General features: G+C 42.8%; 1 protein-coding gene across 4 annotated transcripts in view; it reads right to left on the bottom strand.

Annotated features, from left to right (window-relative positions):
* CDHR3 (cadherin related family member 3) overlaps positions 1-11,111 on the bottom strand; it is a 30,029-nt gene extending 18,918 nt beyond the window's left edge. For 2 of the 4 annotated variants that reach the window (XM_015886827.2, XM_015886905.2), the window contains exons 1-6: positions 10,837-11,108; positions 8,124-8,326; positions 5,552-5,720; positions 3,349-3,434; positions 2,791-2,885; positions 2,595-2,699 (exon numbers count right to left, since the gene is read on the bottom strand). In XM_015886827.2, the coding sequence (XP_015742313.1) occupies positions 2,595-2,699; positions 2,791-2,885; positions 3,349-3,434; positions 5,552-5,720; positions 8,124-8,326; positions 10,837-10,882 (704 nt within the window). In that variant the 5' untranslated portion in view covers positions 10,883-11,108. Of the gene's footprint in view, positions 1-2,594; positions 2,700-2,790; positions 2,886-3,348; positions 3,435-5,551; positions 5,721-6,617; positions 6,723-8,123; positions 8,327-10,836 lie in introns of those variants that run through there. The other 2 variants (XM_015886988.2, XM_032442384.1) reach the window with 2 other exon arrangements.
* Between the last annotated feature and the right edge of the window lie 9,567 nt (positions 11,112-20,678).

The following is a 20,678-nucleotide window of genomic DNA, read 5'->3' as shown; positions in this document are numbered from 1 at the left end:
AGAGCAGCTGAACACAGACTTAGCTGAGCAACCAGTTGTAGAGGTAAAGTGCTTGGCCATGATGGGTCACATCCCAGTCACCGGTTTTGCCAGCTGGGCTGCAAAACACAGTCATATTTCGGAGCAAATGCTGAAGGCATCTGGGGTGCAACAGCATCACTAAAAAGCATGGGCCGCTCCTCAGGTAGAGGCAAGAAAGAGCATTCCTGTGGGTGCCCTACTGATATCCCCATGATGCTGTTTGGTGTGCCAGTGCTCCCAGATTTCCCATGAAGTGAGTTTTATGGCTCAGATACGGTCTGGCAGTTGTGTAGAATTGTTTATAATGGTTGCAACTGCATGTTCACATGGGCACTGAGGTATGCAGTTACGGTACTTGACCCATGTGCTAAAGCAGGTATGGGCAAGCATGTAAAAACTGAGCAGAGACTATGTGAAAGGTGATTTATTCTCCTGAAATGCCTGAACACACAAAATATCAACTCACAAAAGTCGAAGGGAGTTGAAGATGCTCAACAGTTCAAAGAAGCATTAGGAACGTGCTTCAAGACAGGTTTTTTTTTACATTCTAAACCTTCTGTGCCACCACTGACTGCCTAGTACATAGCTCCTAGTTCAGTAAGACATGAGCCCCACGCCACAGAGAGGAATCACATCTCAGACCTCTCTCCACAGCTCCATCTTCACATCCCTGCCAGCCATGTGCCATTGCCCTGTCCCCACCAGACAGATCTCTTGGGAAGGAGTGGGACATTCTCAAGCACATGCCCATCACACCAAGGGCTTGTGCAGCTGGGAAGGAGATGGGGCTACCTCCTACACAGCCACATCTGGGCTGTGTCCTGCTGTCAGAGGACCCACCGCTTGCCAGTTGTATTTTACAGTGCAGCTCAAGCAGACCTTTTAGACACTAATAAAATTGCGAACGAAGCACATTTGTTTTCTTGTCTTCTTTGTTTTCTTGACTCCACACATTTTCCACTGATTTTAGCAGCCAGAATTTCAAAAGGGTGAATGCAGATGCAGTATTGTGAACACCAAAAACAGATGTGCCTGCATATACTATGGGAACAATTAGAAAGGGCCTTTGAAACTCTGCTCTTGACAGCTTTGATCAGGAGAAAATAAAGAAGGTTTGCTAACTTGTCAAGCTTCCCCAACTCCCATCTCAGAACTAATTATTACAGTGTCAGAAAACACACAGTCCCAGCATGCAGCTCACATTTTAGCAGGGTGAGGGCATGCATGTGCATAGTGAGGACAGCTCACAAAGAGTAATTTAATTTCAAGCTCTTTGCAAACTGAGCTTCTATTTTTGGCCTGTTGTGTCAATCTGAAAGGGAAAAGATTCTAACAAATACCATGCCTTATTTGTGTCATACAACAACTGAGTCTTAGACATTAGGTGTTACGGATACTCCATTCGCTGTCTTGAACAAGTAGATAAATATTTAGAAGAGCTCCTTTGGCATTCCAGACATAAGGATAAATAAACAGAAATGACAACATTTGGATGGAATAATCAGTCTAGAACACAATGTGCAAATGTTGGCACTGGGAAGTGGACTCCTGCTGCTTGTACAGCACTGTGGATAGAGCTGTTAACCTTTTTGGTTACTTCATACATGAAGTTCAAGCAGCAACAAAAGTATCCATTACCATTATTATCCATATCTTTACCCAGCAAAGAGTGTACCTGTCCAAGCCTTGGGCTGCCAGCTCTTTGCATAGGTGGCAGGAGAGGTCTCACCATAAATACTCCCACTGGGGACCTTCTTCCACCTCAGGATCAGAGAACATCTAGAATCCAATTAATGTCTCACACAAAGTGATGGAGATAAAACAACTGCAGAATCAGAGCAGTTCTATAAGATCTGATGCATTTCAGCTTCCTGATTCAGAAACCCATTGGCCGCTATGTTTCCCACCACAAAGCAGCCCTCTGGCAGCACACAGCTATTCTTTCCTATTTTGCAAATTTTCAACAATGTTCTTTATTTCAGCTGAAGCTCAATTAATTTTCAAAAGCCGTTCCTGACCTCTGTGTTATGACACAACAATTTCCTGCTTGTGACAGAGTTGGGAACAGCAATGTTTCAAAGAGGACTGAGGTCGTTATAAGTGTGTGTGTCTGGGAAGAAGAGGAAAAGACAGATCAAAAGTGAGACCTTTTTATGTCTAGACATTTCTGCATGAATAAACATCATTACAGTGAAACACACATCTGCATGAAGAGTAAATTCTCTATGACTGTATACACATGGGCTAAAACTCAGGCCTTTGTCTGAACTTGTCCAAAGGTCTTTGCGTAGCTTTAACCTCTGCTTGCTAACAAGAAGCCGGTTTGGCCGCCCTAAGCGCAAGAGCAGAACTTGGAAAACTTAAAACTAATAAAAATATAAATAATAAAAAAGGGAAATGAAAGCAAATCTTTTCAGTTAAAGAATGGGAGCCACAGCAAAATGAAAACGCTGCTCTTGGTAGCACCGCGTTGCTGTATTAGTTTGCCCTCCGTGACACCCTCCCATTGGTGCCAAGGCGGTAAAGCTGGGAAAACATCTACAGTCTCAGTACAGTGGAAGTTTTTCACTCACGTGGTAAAGTAAGGGCTTTCATCATCGATGTTAATTATATTTATATTCACTGTTTTAGTAGAGTTCAGTCCTTCTGGATCTGTCACTGTTATGTTTAAAAAATAGCTGTTAAATAAGAAAACAAAACAAGAATCACTCTTTGGCTGCATAGAAAAGCACTGCCCGCTGCAAGCACAGGGAGAAGAGAAACTCTCACCTGTGTGGATCCTTCTCGTAATCTATTTCTCTTTTTGACAAAATGTCTCCATTTTCCAAGACCCAGAATGGCACCGATTCAGGGAGCGGCGAATACTGAAAGGAAGAGGAGAACAAGTAAATCATTTCTGCATCATTTTATTTGAGCATCCCTCTGGTTGTGCACTGCTTTGTGAAAGGGCTGAGGCACAGCACAGTGTCTGACCCAGAACTACATGATGAAGCTCAGAGACACACAGGTCTCTTTAGGTCCAGCTTCTGAGTGTGTTCTTTTATATAACAACAGCCAACACAGCAGAGCTGCAAAACAATTCTTAGCTAAGTGCTGCTACTTTACTCCTGTGTCAAATTTTGGCTTCAGTGCCCCTTGATTTTGGAGTGCTGAGAGCTCAAAATACAATCTATGTTCAAATGCTGAGGTTGGGTTTCCTCAATTTATCACTGACAATGCTTCAACCTTTTCCAGTGTTACTGATGAAGTGTGTTGTCGGAAGAGGCAATTAGCACTTCAGATACAGTGGTTGATATAATTTCTGGTGTTTTTTTCCCCCCAGCTTACTTTAAGTTGACCATGTTCAGGATCAGTTGCATTGACTCTGTAGATGAGTCCAGGAGGCGTCCCTTCCAAGACATAGATCCTCACAGCTGCATGGATAGAAGCGCACGCGGTGTTAATTGCACAAGAATGAAGGGCACAGCAGCAAGAAGACTGACATTCTGAAGCTGTCTGGGTGCATTACTGTCTGATGTGTGCTCTCACTTCACCAGAGTCCTTTCAAAATCCTCACAGGAATGAGCACAAACACTCCAAAGATTAAAAGGAAAAGTGTGTATCTGCAGACAGACACCCCTCACTGATAGCTGAGAAAGGCTGATCTGTAAATAAGGTCTTCTCTGAGCTGCTCAATGGGTATGGAACACAACTGCATTTTGTAGATACGCGTCTGTCTCAACCACGCAGATGGGGAGAAAGTGATCTGTTCTCTATCCCCATCCCCTTCACACCCTCCCCTGCCCCCTGCCAGGAGAGTTCAAAGCCTTCCCTTTTCATTTCTGCTTTTCCTTTACATCTGTGGGGTGCATACATGGTAGATGGCCTGTGCTTAATCTCTTGCCTTGCTCAGAGCAAGGAGTATTCCTCCACAACTGAGCTGCCCCATGCTCAGCCACTGGCAACAGGCTCAGGCACAGTGACGAGCAAAACAACAGCTCCTTAGATCCCATTATTTGCTTTCTGCCCTTTGTGTCTGCTGAACCTGGTGTTTCTGGACTATTAATTGCTGCTGTGACCCCCGCTGACTGCTGCTTCTCATCACGGTGGTGGGAACCCCGGCACAGCGTAATGAGTTGTTCCCAGAGGACAACAATACGAATATAAGGTTTAATGAGAGGGAGATGCTTTTTAATAACCAACGAATGCGCAATTAGTGTCTAATTGTGGCTGGTACTGTTAACTACAGCCATGCAGTTAGACAGATCAGACATCTGCGCTCACCAATTTATGGCAGCTCTAGCTGAGAGTTAAGCTGATGCACTTATTTGTAACAAGCTCCCACGTAGTATGTTTCATGCTGTGCCAATCCCCTGAAGTGTCACATTTAATTATTATTAGATTCCATCAGCACCCATGATACACGAGACACCCTCAGCACTGAGAAGATGACACAGCCTCTTCCCTCGGGGAAGCTAATTTGCTTTACAAACTAAATGTTGTATGGAACGGAGCACCCGCATGCTCGGTGGCGCTGGAGAAGCGTCTGCACTGAGCTCAACCCTGCAGACAGCCCAGCAGCACCCACACAACCAGCTGCAGCCCGTGTAGCGCTGCCACTCTGGGGCTGGGGGTTTGTCAGCCCCTTCCAAATATCTACCATGAGCAGATGAGTGTGATATTATCATAGTAAGGAAAAAAACCAATATAAGGAACAATAAGGGCAGTGAGGCACTGGAACAGGTTGCCTAGAGAGGTGCTGGATGCTCCATTCAAGGTCAGGCTGGACACGGCTCTGAGCACCTGAGCTGTAGGTGTCTGTGCACTGCAGTGGTGTTGGATTAGATGGTCGTTACGGGTCTCTTCCAACTCAAATGATTCAATGATTCTACAACTGAATGTCCTTGTCTAAGTGCTGTTGTGGATCCAGACACCCAGCCTTGTTATTGACGCTGTTGCAGACCTTTCCTTTTTGCATCTTTGTGATCTGAAAGCAAACCTGGTTTCCTGTGTGTGCAAATTTTTGCACAGCCACAGTACACACTTCTTTAAATTTATCTTCCCTCTCCAAATCAGTCCAGTTTCAACAAACTACTGCAACAGCCCTACTGTGCTGGCTACATTCCTGTCTAACTTTGGGTTCACAATTCATATCTTTAGGGCATTTCATCTCATAAAACAAACAAACAAAAAGATAAAACATACAAACATAAATAAAGGAACATATGAAATAACACTGCTTTCATCCCCCCCCCCCCCCCCTTTTTTTTTTTTTTTCTCCTTTTTTTTTTTCATTCTTCAAATGCATTTAAATGTCTTAATCAATTTTAGTCAAATCTTCAAGAAAATTAAAAGGGCATTTCTGGAGATAAAGCATGCCAAATATTTGTGTAAAATAAAGCTTGGATAGAAACAGCATCCTGTTCCACCCTTGTTTTCCTATAGGAAAATATTTGGACCACTTTAACTATGGGCATTGCATGCTGTTAAATTCTGCATTCGATGTCATCTTTTTGAGTGCTGCTTTTTTCAGATGCCACCACTATCTTACTTTGAATTGCCATATTTCCCCAGAACACAGGACGTTCATTCTTATCCGCAAGTTGGACAGTCAGTGTGCTGAGGTCAGTCCTCCCAGCGGTATCTTCAACAAAAATCTGTAAATCAAAGCTCTTTGGCATAGTTTCATAATCTAGGACAGGGTTTCCAGTGGTAACAACCTGAAAATGAAAAATATTAACAGTGCATCATGCAAGAGATGTAAGTTACAGACTACAGTAGTGAATACTAGTAAAGGAACATCAATAAGCAGTGAGCATTTTAGATCATCTTCCGCTTACTAACACAGCTCTTGCCAGTACAAGAAATGTGAGGAAAAAAAAGGGACAGACAGACCAAAAAGTTGTGGCCTCATGGAGCAATGCAGGGACCTCTTGTGTGAGTGATAGTCTGCGGAGGAGAAAGCCTGGCAGGAACTGTCCTGCCTTGAAGGCAGTGTGTTGCCTTCATGGCCACAAGCACATCTCCTTTGCAGGAAGGAGCATGCAACAGGAGTCTGTACAGCCCAGCAGGATCAAGGCTCTTCCCTTTGTAAGTGGATCTGGGAGAAAACTTGCAGGAAACCACAGAAAGGAATGAGCTGCAAGAGCACAGTGCATGAGAGTGAGCCCAGAACTGCTTGGGGAAATCGAACCAATTAAAAATTAACACAGGCCTTATGTTTTGTAAGCCTGATAATGCAAATGTTTGATTTGTTGAGATTTCTTTGAAAGGCTTCCAGCTCTGCACATCACCCCTTAAAATAGAAGGCGATCATCAAATGGCTTCACTTGGAAGGGAACTTAAGGGCTACCAGTTCATTTCTTGTGCTGGGGGCCCCAGGCCTGGATGTAGGCCTGGAGCAGAGCAAGAGCAGGATGCTGGAGGTTATATGCTACAGTCCTCACTGTGGAAGCTAATAAAGAAGCAAGAACTTTCCTTTCTTGGTACAAGAATCAAAATTATCTCTTTTGAAATTGCACTTGTGAAGAATGGCTTTGAACTGGTGTAGACTGTGAGTGGCTTACTTCAGTTCCAGGCAGGAGCAATACTTCCTGATAAAGGCAGCATTCACACACCTGAAGCAGCTGCAGATATAGTGAGCAGCATCTTGAGCTACTCCATAGCTGCCCATCCCTCACTCCACCTGAGAATCTCACTTCTCCTTGCTTTCCCCTTCAGTCCTGGGGAGAAGAGGGAGCATCAAATCAAGGTAGCTTTGGCCAGCAGTGTGCTTTCATCAAATAAATTAACTAAGGACACTCATGTGCGTTTATCCTTGCCTTGTGAGTTGCACATATTCAGTCTACTGCTGACTTGCACAATTTGTATGCAACTTTCCTTATGAGTTTCTCGTGACTGATATTCCCTGGCTCAAACACCTCATTCCAGTTCCTCAAGTGGGTTAGGAAACCCCAATAACAGTTACAGTTCAGTCAAGTCCTCACAGGCAATTTGAGTAATTGGGGCTGTGGTAAGAAATGACAATAACTTGGCACTTTGGAGTGCCAGAGACTTTTAGCTATTTGCAAGTTCATTTTTCCTTCAGATTAGTTTTCCAGCCCAACTCATCAAGCAGCCCACAGTGCTGCACAGCGTGGAGATGGCACAGGACAGGAATGAGTGGGCATAGAAAAGGACTATATTTTGCAGCAGAAGGGATAGCTTTAATTCAGAGCACCACAGCACAGCCTAGGAAGTGAGAAACTTCCAACAAACCTCCTTGGAAGCACTCAGAAAAAAAACTTACCAATTATTTTTCTAAGACTCTACTCAGTATCTATCAGTATCTTTCAAAGGTGTTCAAGATTGTCACTGTTGAGGCTCAGACATACAAGTTATACCAGAAAATACATACCCATACAGACATACAAGTGGGCTGCAGTGGAGTGACAAGCATCATGCCTCTGAGTTTTCACTCACTGCCAGTGACAAATGTGAGGCAATGCTTGCTAATTTATCCGGCAGTGAAAGCCAGCTGGAGCCAATAGAAACTACCTTACATCTGACACAGAACAAGAGCACACCACAGATAGAAATAGATGAGGGATATGTGGAAGTGTGATAACTTCATATCTCCAAGTGACTTCCTTGCGGGTCACAGCTCTCATTCAGCGTTAAACACAGCTTTGATCTGACTCAGCTTACGCTGTTCTGGAAGTGAGTCAAACTCATTTCAGTTCTAGGTGGGAGTATCCAAACAGGAGCTCCATGTGATTTAAATAATCCACTTTAATTTCGCAGCAATTTCATATTAAGTAGGCTGAAAAATTTGCAGATAACTACAGATAAAACCACAAAACAGAATGCAGTCCTATATGCCCTTTTCTAGAAAATCATGTTTTCTTTCACAGAATAAACAGAATTATTGTGATTAGTGGTTTCTGCCTAGATGCAATTAAAATTGTAGTCGGTATGGTTATTCATGTGTCATATTATTGCAGCATGTCCAAATAGTACTACAGTCCGTATTTACAACACCTTTCTGATTAACAGATGAGTCACTGTGCACTGCCAATTCTCAGCAGTCCAGAAGCCATGAGCCAACAGGATGGAACACTGCTCCAACTGAACTGAAAACTCACCCTGTACATGAGATCTCCTGCGGATACAAGAGCGAACGCCTCCGTAAGTGGATTCGAATTTACTATGGTAGGGTGTATTGCAACAACTCCAGAAGACAATGGAGAACCAGTTACATTGAAGGTATAAATGGAAACACCAGCTGGTGCATTTTCTTCAACCGTCGCTGTATTAGGTAAGCCCATAAGCAGTGGGGTTCTCCTTCCTGTAAGATGAAAATGATTGAGAAATTACTTCTAGGAGTCTCAGACTGGCAGGAGCACACAGCTGCTGCCAAGTTAACATTAATGAGCACAAAATGCCCTGATTCCCCTTTTGCTCATGAATGGTGGTGTTGCACTGCAGTAAAACCAGTACTAATGGCAGAAGAATCGGTCTTTTCTCTAGTTCAGTACTGTGCTATCGTCACCTCAGACAGCTGATGTTTAAGCAGTATTGCCTTCATATCCCCATACTGGCAGCATACCTCAGTGAGACTGAGAAGGACTGAATGCTGATGGCTTACCCAAAACACTTGCCAAGAAAGCTGGCTGCTATCAGTAAAACTTAGTGCCGGGACAGCAGCAGACCCTGCTCACCAAAAGGCCAGGCTGTTCATAGCCCAGCAACTACTGCAGCAAAAGTACTTTTACTTGATGGGCAGCTGCAAGGTAAAAAGCTGCCAGGGGGACTGTTCTGAGGTCATCAGGGCTGCAGTGTGCTTGCATCTGGGTGCTCAGCCTAAACCTTAGGAATGCCAAAGGGAAATGTGCTGTTTTAACACCTCTGAATGGTGGGACGGAGCCATGTCCCAAACCTCATGTGGTTTGGGAAGGATGGCCCACATCAGCCCCCAGAGAAACCCTACAATTGCATTTCCTCAATGGCAGCAGCACCTTTAATCTGGAGGGGAGAATTCAGCTCTAGGGGTTTCAAATGACATTAGAAGGAGCCTTGTTGACTTTTGCCCTAAACTATCAAAAATCTTGTTTCCCTGACTCACTAGTGACCTTTTTGAGCATCCAGATTACAAATGATTTGTGTTTCTTGGACAGACATGGCTTCTATTACTGAACTCTCAAATAATTGTTCCCCTGTGTCCTAGTGTCTTTGCTTCCTGAGAAGCAGAAGCAATAGTGATAGGTGAGTCTATGAGGCAAAGCATGGAGTACTGTGGTCCCTCTTCCCTAATCCCAGTGAAGGACTAAGCTTGTATCAATGTTCTCACGGATTCTGGAAACCACCATCAATAAAAATTGCCTGTGTAAATGAGATTGAGCTGAGAGTGCCTTGTGGAAGGGGATACACTTCCACAAGTGGAGCTGAGCTCTGAATGAAACCTGTGGGCAGTATTCAGTATGCAGTACTTAAAACAAGTCACAGTTCATGGATGGAAACTCTTTGCAGAGTCTATTAAATCATTTATAACGTTTAGAAATGTAAGGGTTCTATTTTCATATTATCTTCGAAGAGTTCCTTGGCTGTTTACTCAGGATCCATCTTTTTGTCTTTCTAAACCATGAGTGCTTACTTTTTTCCCCCACTCTTTTTTTTTAATCTGAAATTTTTCATACAGTATCTAAATGGCTTCTTCTTTCAGCTGATTTTACAAAAGCCCTCCATTGGTTCCACAAGTCCTTGGTTACCTCCTCATTTCAGAGGATGAACCATGCTTGAATAAATTTAATACATTGTTCATCAGAATTACCAGTCCCAATCATTAACGAATTCTGAGCCCAATATAAAACAGTTATGAGAATGGCTTTTGGAAGTGTATGTATATTCAAGCCCTAATTAGCTGTGATTTGTTAACCTGGAGCACTGGAACAGGCTGCCCAGGGGGGTTGTGGAGTCTCCTTTAGAGATATTCAAGTCCTGCTTGGACGCCTACCTGTGTGACCTGGTGTAGGGAACCTGCTTTGGCAGGGGGGTTGGACTCGATGATCTCTCGAGGTCCCTTCAAACCCCTACAATTCTGTGATTCTGTGAACATTTACAGAGGGCTTCAGTCATATATTCCAGCTATTCTCTTCCCATAAACACATGGTTAGACAAACACTGTTCTTCAGGACCAGCTGAGATTCACATGCAGTGCCCTGAGAAAATGCAGGGAGGCATCAAAGAAAACATCAAATATTGGCAGGTTTCTGAGGACTGGAAGAACTCTTTCAGTTTCTTGAGAGCAAGGCAGTTCTACCTGAGAAGACAGCTTGCTACAAGCAACTCCATCAGTCACACACTGCAGTTTGTAGATCCATTTTAAGTTGCTAACATGTACGTATTGGCAAACCTTTTGTGTTTTTACACTGAGCATAAGCACTGATACCCTCCTAATTCTCCATAAGTGTTTTTCTGTTCAGTTGCTTGTTTTACTTCAACAAATGAGAAATGTCAACAATATTTGAAAGCATTATTAACAATATTGCTACAGTATTGAGAGTAGATAACATTTCTGGTAGAACTGACCTCCTTTCCCACTCCAGCACTGCCACACTGAGCAGCAGTTATTGCACACTGAAGTCCCTTTTCCAGAAAAAAAGAGTCTTGTGAGGGCTCATATTCTCTTCATTATGCTGCTGTAACCACTGCTGTAATCTATTTCAGTAGGAAAATAATTGTTACTTGATTTTTTCCATCTGTGTCTGATCCCTAAATATGTATTATAAAGTTCCCAAGAGAAAGTACAACAGCCAACAGTGTTCTAATTTTAGCAGTGTAATGAAATCATGTTCTTACCAGACACTACTCGCAGCAAAATGAAGAGAAGGAACGTGCTCTTCATCGCCTTTACAACCCTGTCCTTCACGTCCTCAGGATGCCAACTGAAGGAAGACCATGGTATGTTTTCCCTCCTTTACAATCAGCTCTACCTAAATTCTTCCTCTTTGTCATGTGGTGTGAGAAATGAAACAAAGGACCATGTCTCTAAGGGAGTTTCTAAACACCGTCAGCTTGTTTGCTTGTCAGGGAACTGCTCCTTGCTCACACTCCAGCCACAGACCTGGGCCACACTTGAGAAAACAGTCGTGAATAATCCTTTCACTGCAGTGATCTTATTTATTGGAGCATAATGAAAAGAATCTAGGAAGTTCTAAATGTGGAAATACTGCAATGTTTTCATAGCTCTGGCAAATGAGGTGCTCTCTTCAGAGACCAGGATCAAATACTCACACTTTCTTTCTTACACCAGTAACCTGATTTTTTCTCATTTCACCAGGTTCCAGGGAATTACTCTGTACACACTGCATACCTGGGGGTGAGACTGCAGCACATGCATGTGATAAAGTCAGCTTTGTCACAGCCGTCTCAGGAACAGCATGGAGCACCATGCAAAGTGCACTGGATGCAATATATGGCAATATATGGGCGCATCTTTATTAACTCACAGAATAATTTAGGTTGGAAGGGACTTCTGGAAGTCACCTGGTCAAACACCCTGCCCAAAACGGGCCCAGTTAGATCCAGTTGCTCAGGAATTTGTCAGTTAGTTCTCAAGTATCTCCACGCAAACTTACCAGCTCTGCAAAGAAATATAGCCTTGGCCTACCAGCAGATGTGGCCATGCTGTCACCTGGAAGCACATCCTGCATCAGGCTGTTACTGAGGATGCTAATCTTCCACTGCCCCAGGAAATGTGGGCCTAAATACTATATTAGCAATATATATGCATATACATGGAAAATTTCACCCTCAAATGACCTAATTATACTGATAAGATATTAATGCATATGTATCACAGCAGAAAAAAAAAAAAAAAAAGAATCTGACCTGTTCTTTTACATACCAGGTCATTGCTCAGCCCTTCACATGCATTTCCTGAGTCTGCAAAGATGCTTTAGACCGGAATGGACTTTGATAGATAGTTCCCATACTAAGTTCCAAACAGCCAAACCATGCCAGAACTCAGGGATCACAGGTTTTTAGCCTTTATTTTCTTTCTCTTCATTCTTTGGCTGCTTTGGGGAGTTTGTTGGTAGTGGAGGTTGTTTGTTTTGTTGTTTGATGTTCTTTTTTGCAAATACAAATGCACACTTTGACATCTTTGTTTTGTCTTTCCTTTGGGTGAGAATCCACAAGGATCTACTTTCAGCAGGAGCTCAGTATCCAAAGACACCAAGCAGACTTTTCCCTGCAAACTTGTGCCAAAGACACCGTAGAGGAACCCTGGAGACATGGATGGTAAAAGCATTTGGAAGACATATGTGCTTCGAATACCAGCCTCTCCCCAGCTTCTCCTGGAAGTGCAACAACTTTCAGGTTCTGTGTGAATTCCCAGTGTAACAATTAATATGTTATTTTGCTCTAAACCTGTCTCCAGGGCTTCCAGGTATTCCCTGATAAGCCTCCTGGTTCAAGCATGTTGTGAGAAGATCCCACTGAGGTGACCAGGGAGACGGGGGAGGCACAGAGTAAGGGAGGAGGGGGCAAAGGGCAGCTGTGGGAGGAGTGCCTGTGAGCAGAAAGGGCTCTGGCTCTTTCTTCCTCCTTCGGGCACTGTCAGTACCTCTCAGTACCTCCCTTGGCCTCTCTTTTTTGTATTCCCCTGCTGAGATGGTTTCCGTGGTTCCCTGATCTGTCCTGTCAGGTTGTGAGGAATGTGAGAAAGATGCCAGAATTAAGAGAGCCCCAAACTGTGAGAAAGTCAAATAATATCAATAAGAGGTATATCTATATCTGCAAATATAGAGGTGCTGAGAAAGAGATGAGTTAGAAAAGGTGAGCAAGGCAGGAGGAGCTCACTGGCAATGAACTCTGCTGCTGCAGGAAGGACAGGGATGAAATCTGCCCGGGTATGAAGCAGACAGATGAAAAGAGGTCAGGGCAGTGCAGGCGAGAGTGCGACCAGGGAGTTTGCAGGCAAAGCAGAGGGAGGGGAGAATTAATTGGAGCACATGAAAAGGTCAAGGAAGGAGCTGGGGCTTTAATCATCCTTTGTTTTTCAAGGTGATTTGAAACCTGGGCATTTTAGAGCACTGCTGAAAAAACACATTTCTGAAAAAAATGTCTTCTGGAGTATCAGGTAAAATGGAGAGAGGGGAAGGTGCTACACTGTTAAAGAAATTAAGGGTCTTTGGTTCAGAGGAAAGACCAACAGATCAGCATGTGAGAGACTGCTTCCATCTTAGGCTGGGATGCAGAGATAAAGCACGTGGAAAGTGAAGATATCAGGTAGAAAAGAGCAACATCAGACTTGCAAACTTCCAATTGCCTGTCCTCAAGAAAATGAGGGATTTTAACACGGGCCGGCATCAGAGCAGCAGTCTCCTTGCATAACAACACGTGCAGCTTCAGGACTCTTTTTTTCTATGCACTTAATTTTCAACAGACTTCTAGTCTGTTAACAGGAAAAAATGTTCTCTCGCTTTTCAAATACATCAGAGGTTCAAGACATAATTTTCTCATTAATGGCTATTTCAGCCAGAGCAACGGCTCTCTTTTGTGCAGCCAACCCACAGGAAAGGAGGCATTTTGCTCTTACTGCGATAAATACCCACTAAGAATTGAGCAGCTTAATGAGAATTTTCCCAGCCCTGCTCCAACTTCAGGTCAAGGGCATTTATTGGTATTTCACCAATCAAATTACTCAGATTGTCAGCTTTTATTTTCCTATCCTCTCTCTTTAAACAGTGCAGCTTCTCCATCCGCTGCCTTGGTAACCTTCCCTAAAATATTAAAAGAGTACCTCAGCATCCTACACCAAAAACTTACGCACCATTTCATTTGATTTCTCAGCTAAAAGCTTCCTCTGTACTATCCGTGAATAACAAGAGCAAGCTAAAAGCCACGAGTATCCAGGCTATCTTAATCTCATGATCCCAGCTTAGCAAGTTTAGTAACCGATCCCATGCAATTATGTAAAAAACCCCAGACAGATATCTGGGCCATCTATTCTCTAGCACTGACTTGTAGACATGTAAACCTGCAAGTCATCTTGATAATTAACTTAGGTGTCTGTTAATAAGAAGCACTTCTATCACATCAAGGATTTTTAGGGGATCCAGGTTTTAGTAAAGGACAGCCTTAAATCTGAGTAGGCACACACAGAAGCCTGAGAACACAGTTGTTGTCAGAACTGAAAACAAGTTATCTTGTTGCCCCATTGGTTATACACCTTACGGATGAGAACATTTGCAAAAGAAAAATGAATCCCAGGAGTCTGACATTTCCAACTTATTCCATAATTTGAGAATTTGAGCACTTACTTTGAGGGGCAGTAAGGCATTAACATAGTTCTAATTCTTCCCACTTCCTGCACTCCATCCTGCCTGCTCAGCCTCTGCCTTCCTTCCTGTTGCAATGACAAATGTGGGTGGAGGTAGACAGTGGATCACAGAATCTCATAATCACAGGGGGTGTTAGGGACCTCTGGAGATCATCTAGTCCAACCCCCTTCTAAAACAGGTTCCCTACAGTAGGTTGCACAGGAAAATGTCCAGGTAGGTTTTCAGTATCTCCAGAGAAGGAGACTCCATGATCTCCCTGGGCAGCTCCCATTTGTGCCCATTGCCCCTTGTTCTGCTGCTAGGCTGAAAAGAGCCTGGCCTCATCTATTTGACATGTGCTCTTGAGGTATTTAAACACATTGATAAGACATTGAAATTAGTTCAGTAAAGCTCTATACACAGGAACATACCATAGAATCATTGACTGGCTTGAGCTGGAAGGGACCTCAGAAATCGAGTTCCAACCCCATTGCTGTGGCCAGGGTTGTAAACTGCTAGATCAAGCACTGGATCAGGTTGCCCAGGGCCCCATCCACACCCATATAACTAAGTTCTCTCTACAGAAAGGTCAAGTGATTTCTCCAGGGCCCTGTGCAAAGTCCAGAGGAGTGCTAAGTTCGGTGGTGCCAATTTTAAGATAGCATGACTTTAAACAGCATACTGTTGCAAAATGTTTTTCTTAAAGAAGTTCTTGTGCTGTTTGTTTGTTTCAACAAAACATCAGAGTTGGTGAAACACAAGCTTCATTATTCACTCAGTTGAGCAAAAATAGATGTTACCAGAAACTACTCTGTGTTCTGTGGTTCAAGATCAAAAAGACACGGTGGTTTAGAACATCCAAAACCTGCACTAAATGCTACCTCTCGTCCATGCCAACCATGTATATCACTTGAATTTTAATCATGTGACTTGTCTTTACATTGCTATATACGTTAAGATTCAGTGAAAAATGCACTGAGTTCAGTGAAGTCTCCTGAATGCTGGAAAACAGATCAGGACCTGAGCCCTGGGGTACAGTATTTACTGCAGATTACAGATTGGTCTGTTTTGTGATTGCCTGGCCACCAGGGATGATTAGTAAATATATAAACAAGGACTTGAAGTAGCAAATGATGCAAATACAAGAAAGAATGCTCTGGGCAAATATGGGTGCAGAAACTCTGAGGTTTCTATGTACACAACGTGATGCACTTCACTTTGGCACATACTTCAGTATACAACCAAGAATTATTTAAACAGGCCTTTGCATCACAAACCACATTCCGTCTATTTTGTTCAGCAAAAGGGATTGATTATATTCAGCAAAAAATGACTTTGCATTTCTGCACAAATAAAATATTTTTATGTTCACTATTTTCCAAGGGAGTATGGAATTAACAGAAAAGAGTACAGCTGGACACAGGGCACATGGTGGAGTGTCATTCAGAGAGGGACAGTTTCTTAAACTTAAGTTCCTCCATCTTTGGAACAGGAGGCAGTTCACTACTTCACAGCAGAGGACTTTTATGAGGGGTCAGAAGTAAGTGCTGAGTGACTTATTCAGGGCTCTGTGCTTCTGGTGATCCTGTCAGCTTCTCTCTCCATCACATTACTGCACATCAGCTGCTGATGGCAACTGGAGGGTGCATAACCTCAGTCCTACCATCACCATTCTTGTGCTCAGCAATACCATCACAATAGCACCATGATCTTCTCAGCTACGTGGCACAAGAACATGAGGACAAAGACTTATGAGGTAGAGGATTGAAGCACAGACTGTAGCATGTTTGAAGGTAAAGGGAGATAGTTCAGGGAAAGTTGAGGAGTGGAAGAAAGAAGAAGACAGGACATGCAAGGCTGAGCGCTGATCTGAGGACATGGAGATGTGCAATAAGAGGAAAAGGGAGGCACTGGGTATGGCTTTAGAATCTTAGAATCACAGAATACCAGGGTTGGAAAAGACTTGCAAGATCATTCAGTCCAACTCTCTACCTACCACCAATATATCCCCACTAACTCACATTCCTTAGTACAACATCTAAATGTTTCTTGATCACCTGCAGGGACAGTGTCTCAACCACCTCCCTCGGAAGAGCTGTGGCAGCATAGTAGTAAGTTAAGTTTGTCATCTGGGAAAAGCATTATGTGATGGGGGAAATGTAAAGTGCTATTTCAATAGATCTGTGTCTAAAAAATAGTGTCCTGAAGACAAACACAGTCTCAGCTACACAAAGAAGGTAATGCAATATTCATAGCTGACTCTGTTCCTTGCTGCCTGTGGGCTTTGAGATCAGAAAAAAAAACCTTTAGTGATATCAAGCAAGGATAGGGCCAAACTCATTTGGGTACAGACACAGGAGCGCTTTTTTATGGTCACTGAGTTCACACAATGCTTATTTTATCTGAGAACAAATGCAAGTGAAAAAAATGAGCCACCGATGAGTGGTATGAAGCAATACTACATCCGAGTAATGACCTGACTGAGTCTATCACCACATCAATAGGCAGAAGGCAGCAGAAAGCAGCACAGTACTCCAGACACAGATACTTCTTCCCTGTGGATCTGAGCACAGACATCATGAAATTGACTGAGAACACAATGAAATTAATTAAATGGAAGAGCCCATGCCATGAACATACCTGTCCAACAAATGCTTTGACAGAGACCTATGAAAGCTGTAATGATAGGTGGGGGAATATACAGAGCAAGAAAAAATCTCTGCAGCTCAGACTGCCATGAGTGACACAAAACTGAGCTCCTACAAGCCACATGGGTGATAAGAGGCAACAAGGTCAGAATGTGTCCCTTTGCTGTGCATCTCTCCCCTGACCGCTGCTGGAGCTGAGGGAATATTGCCATCTAGTGCCACACAGAAATCCAGCTGTCTACAGAGAAAGCCATTCAATTCTTGTAGGCAGGGTTGCAAAGCATATTAAGAATGTGCCAGGGATGTCTGTTTGGTCATTGTTTTTGCCAAACTTGTCATTCAAAATGGTACATTAAAATAAATAAATAAGTAAACAAATAAATAATAATAATAATAAAGTATGCTGTGGGAATTGAGTCATAATGCTTTGGAGGAGAGACCGTGTTCACATTAGTTCGGAGGTTGTGAAAAAAAGTGCAGATGTACTTGCCTCATATTATAACTAGCAGTCCAATTGTCAAGAAGTCATTCAGGATCAGATTTAGTTCACTTGCCTTGTGCTGAATGCAAAACAGACCTGTTATGCTCACAGACGTGCTATATAGTCACACCAGGCTTATTTGGGAAACAAAGATGCATCACCAGGGCACAATTGATGTGATCATACTTAGCCCCATTCTTTAGGATGCAATGTGCTGTATTTTCCCATTGACCGCAGCAAAAGCAAGCACTGTCCCATCCCATATTGCATTCACTGATAGGCAGACACACTGGGCTATAACATATTTTACAATCACCTCTGTGGGCAGCAGTGTAAGAAACTTCAGTCCATTGTCATGCCAGAAAGAGCCCTTAGGGGTGAGAGAGCATTTCATCTCCCCTCCACCAAGCCCCTGCTGAGCCAGTGATGAAGGGTTTTTTAATCAGTGCATATGTCTGAGATACTTTTAATGAGGCCGTCAACTCACTTATCTATGCTACCAAATACATGCCAGATTATAACAACTTCCAGTCATTGCCCATCTGGAGCAGATTCAAACCAGTGGTTGATGTGCAAAAGCAATTTGAAATTCAGAATCAATTAAGCAATCAAATCTTCCAGCTGCAAACAGTGTCCAGATTTTCAAGCCAGTAACATAATGTTTATATAGGTTGACTTAAAACGACTTAGATGTCTCATCAGACATGAGTTAATTGGTATGTTATTGCTTGTAGCTGTGACACTGCCCACTAAGCATGTAAAGGAAAGGATTAAATCACAGAGGGAATCAGAGTCAATAATGTGAAAGAATAATTTTCAGTCTCAGAAAATTTAGTGCATTTGAGATGGCTACAACTCCATCTTCTTTCAAATAGCGTGAACCCCAGTTAAGGAAGAGGCTGCAAAATTAATTTGCTTATATTTCATAAATTATTCCACACTGTGAAGTATAAACCCTTATAGGGGATTTTTCCTCTCTTAGGCTGATTAGGAAAAAAAAAAAAAAATGTCATAGATTGTCCTAAATGAGGAATTATTTAAGTACTAAAGAGCTTCACAATAACATTAGTGAATGAATTTCCTGTGTGAAGTCGATCTTTCCTGGGATTTTAGGTGTATTTTCTTTGCTTCACAGAGAAGGTCAGTTAGCAAAGTCCTTACATGTGATATTAGAGAAGAAGCAAATACCAGCACTGCCCTGGGTGTCCATAAATATACATTAAGATTCCATCTAAAAAAGGACTTGAAAAGCAAGAATAGCAGATGTTTATAACTGTGTTTCAAGGCATCTGTAAGTGTGATGCTCTAAAAGCCTCACTTTTATCATCTCACTCCTCTATGACAAAGGTTAGGTAAAATATCTAAGCTGACAACTTCCAGAAATAAATAAGAAGCTGGCTGCAAAGCCTGGAGATCCCCCATCCCTCTTGGTCCACAGAGATATGGAGTGACCTTTCAGATGCAACACAAAACCAGCCAATTTCCTCAGGCTTTTGCCTGAGACAAAGGCTAGCTCGGGCAGTCTGGGTGTTGTAGTAGGCAGAAAAAGATTACTAACATTAGCCCAGTATCTTAAGTGCTGTACTTAGGTGGCAGTGCACTTGTCCAGTGCTGGATCCAGCACAGAAAGCTCTCTGGCTTCACTGGGATCTGGATCAGCCTTTTAGGTTTGAAGGAGCTGGTGATGAGACAGGAAGGTTGGACAGCTTCCTCACTGGTGTGAGCTGTTGTGGCTCTGCTGACATTTGTACCAGCTGAGCCTCTACCCCAGGCTACACACAGCTTTATGAAAGCTATGACATAAAATAAATTCACAAATTATTTTCCCATTCTAAGGGGAAGCAGTGAGATGAAATGCCAAATCTTTTTTAGAATGAAGAAACTGACACCCCAAATGTTCACACACCAGGAAGTGTCCAGTTGGTTCGACAGTGATAAAGAGCAGTGATGGCCATACATGTATCTTTTGTCTCAGCTGACACTAATGGCAGATTTTTCTAACCATTCAGCTCTACTGAGACCAGGGAACTGGATCTGCGAATTGATGCTGGAGAAGAAGTGAGGATGACATGTCCAGGGAGGAGTGGTCAGGACATGGAGGGTCTGGACAAGAAAGTGCCTGTGGAACCACAGCCTAAAACACTTCCTTCATTTGTGTCCAGAGGACGTGGATTAATGCTGGTCTAGGTCGTGGGATATACAGTAATGGGGCTTATGGACCTTGAAATCTCTAACATTGTTGCTCTTTTGTGAATATGGGAATTCAGCCTTGCTTCTGTTCTGGAAAAGGAAAAAAAAAGAACAGTGCTAAGCACGTTATTACGTGTTTTCTGCTGAAATGAGTTAAATACCCTGTGAAGTTTCAGAGGGGCACTCACCACGGCCCAGCTAAATGGCTTGTTTGTAGCAAATTACTCTCTATTCTTAAGCAAGAAAGAATTGAATCGAGTGTCGGAAACAAACTACGTCTTGACAGATTAGCAGGGCTGCTGCTGGTAATATAAATTTGTTGCCAGATTTGTTTACAAAACTTCTCTTTCAGGGATGGGTGAACTTTCTGGAATTTGCCAATCTTCTGAATAAATATTGTGGAGGATTTGTAAAATGAGAATTAATTAAACTTTTCTTCTGAGTGCAAAGCAGACAGCTTGCTCCATGTACAAACTGCTTATAAGCAGAGGGAAGCCTTTTTTGAGTGCAAAGAAATATGAGGGCTCACTTTTCCTTAAAAAAAGGCCTGCAATTGATTCATTAGATTTGATATATCTCTTTTTAATTTTCTTGATAGCTTTGGATTGTGCTCAATACATCTGACTTCAGCTTTCAGAACCCCAAAAGTCTGTGTATTTTTAACGAGTCTTTCTGCTTTGGCTGCTTCTGTAAAACATTCATTTCTGGAATTGTGGCTTTTTGATACTGACTCCTATATGTGACTTGTGTTGCCCTAATTTATATGTTGCCCCATTGAATGCATGTGTTTCAAGGATTACAGATTTGGATTTGGTGGTTTTGGTCAAATGCCACTAACATGAGGTACTTGTTCTTGACAAAGTCTGCCCCTGCTACCATTGGGAAGATACTGCTTCTGACCAAGCCAGCAGCAGTAACAATCTGAGGGACACCAACATCACTGCGAGGGTGAACTAAGCACGTGGACTGTTAGTAGATCCCACAGATAAGTTATAAGGAAGTTTAAGGACTTCACAGAATAGACTGGGTTTAAAAATGAAGCATGAAACACTCAGG

This window comes from Coturnix japonica, chromosome 1, assembly GCF_001577835.2.
Source record: "Coturnix japonica isolate 7356 chromosome 1, Coturnix japonica 2.1, whole genome shotgun sequence".
Classification (NCBI taxonomy): domain Eukaryota; kingdom Metazoa; phylum Chordata; class Aves; order Galliformes; family Phasianidae; genus Coturnix; species Coturnix japonica.
The sequence above is the reverse complement of the archived record's forward strand: the minus strand, read 5'-3'. Positions and strand labels throughout refer to the sequence as shown.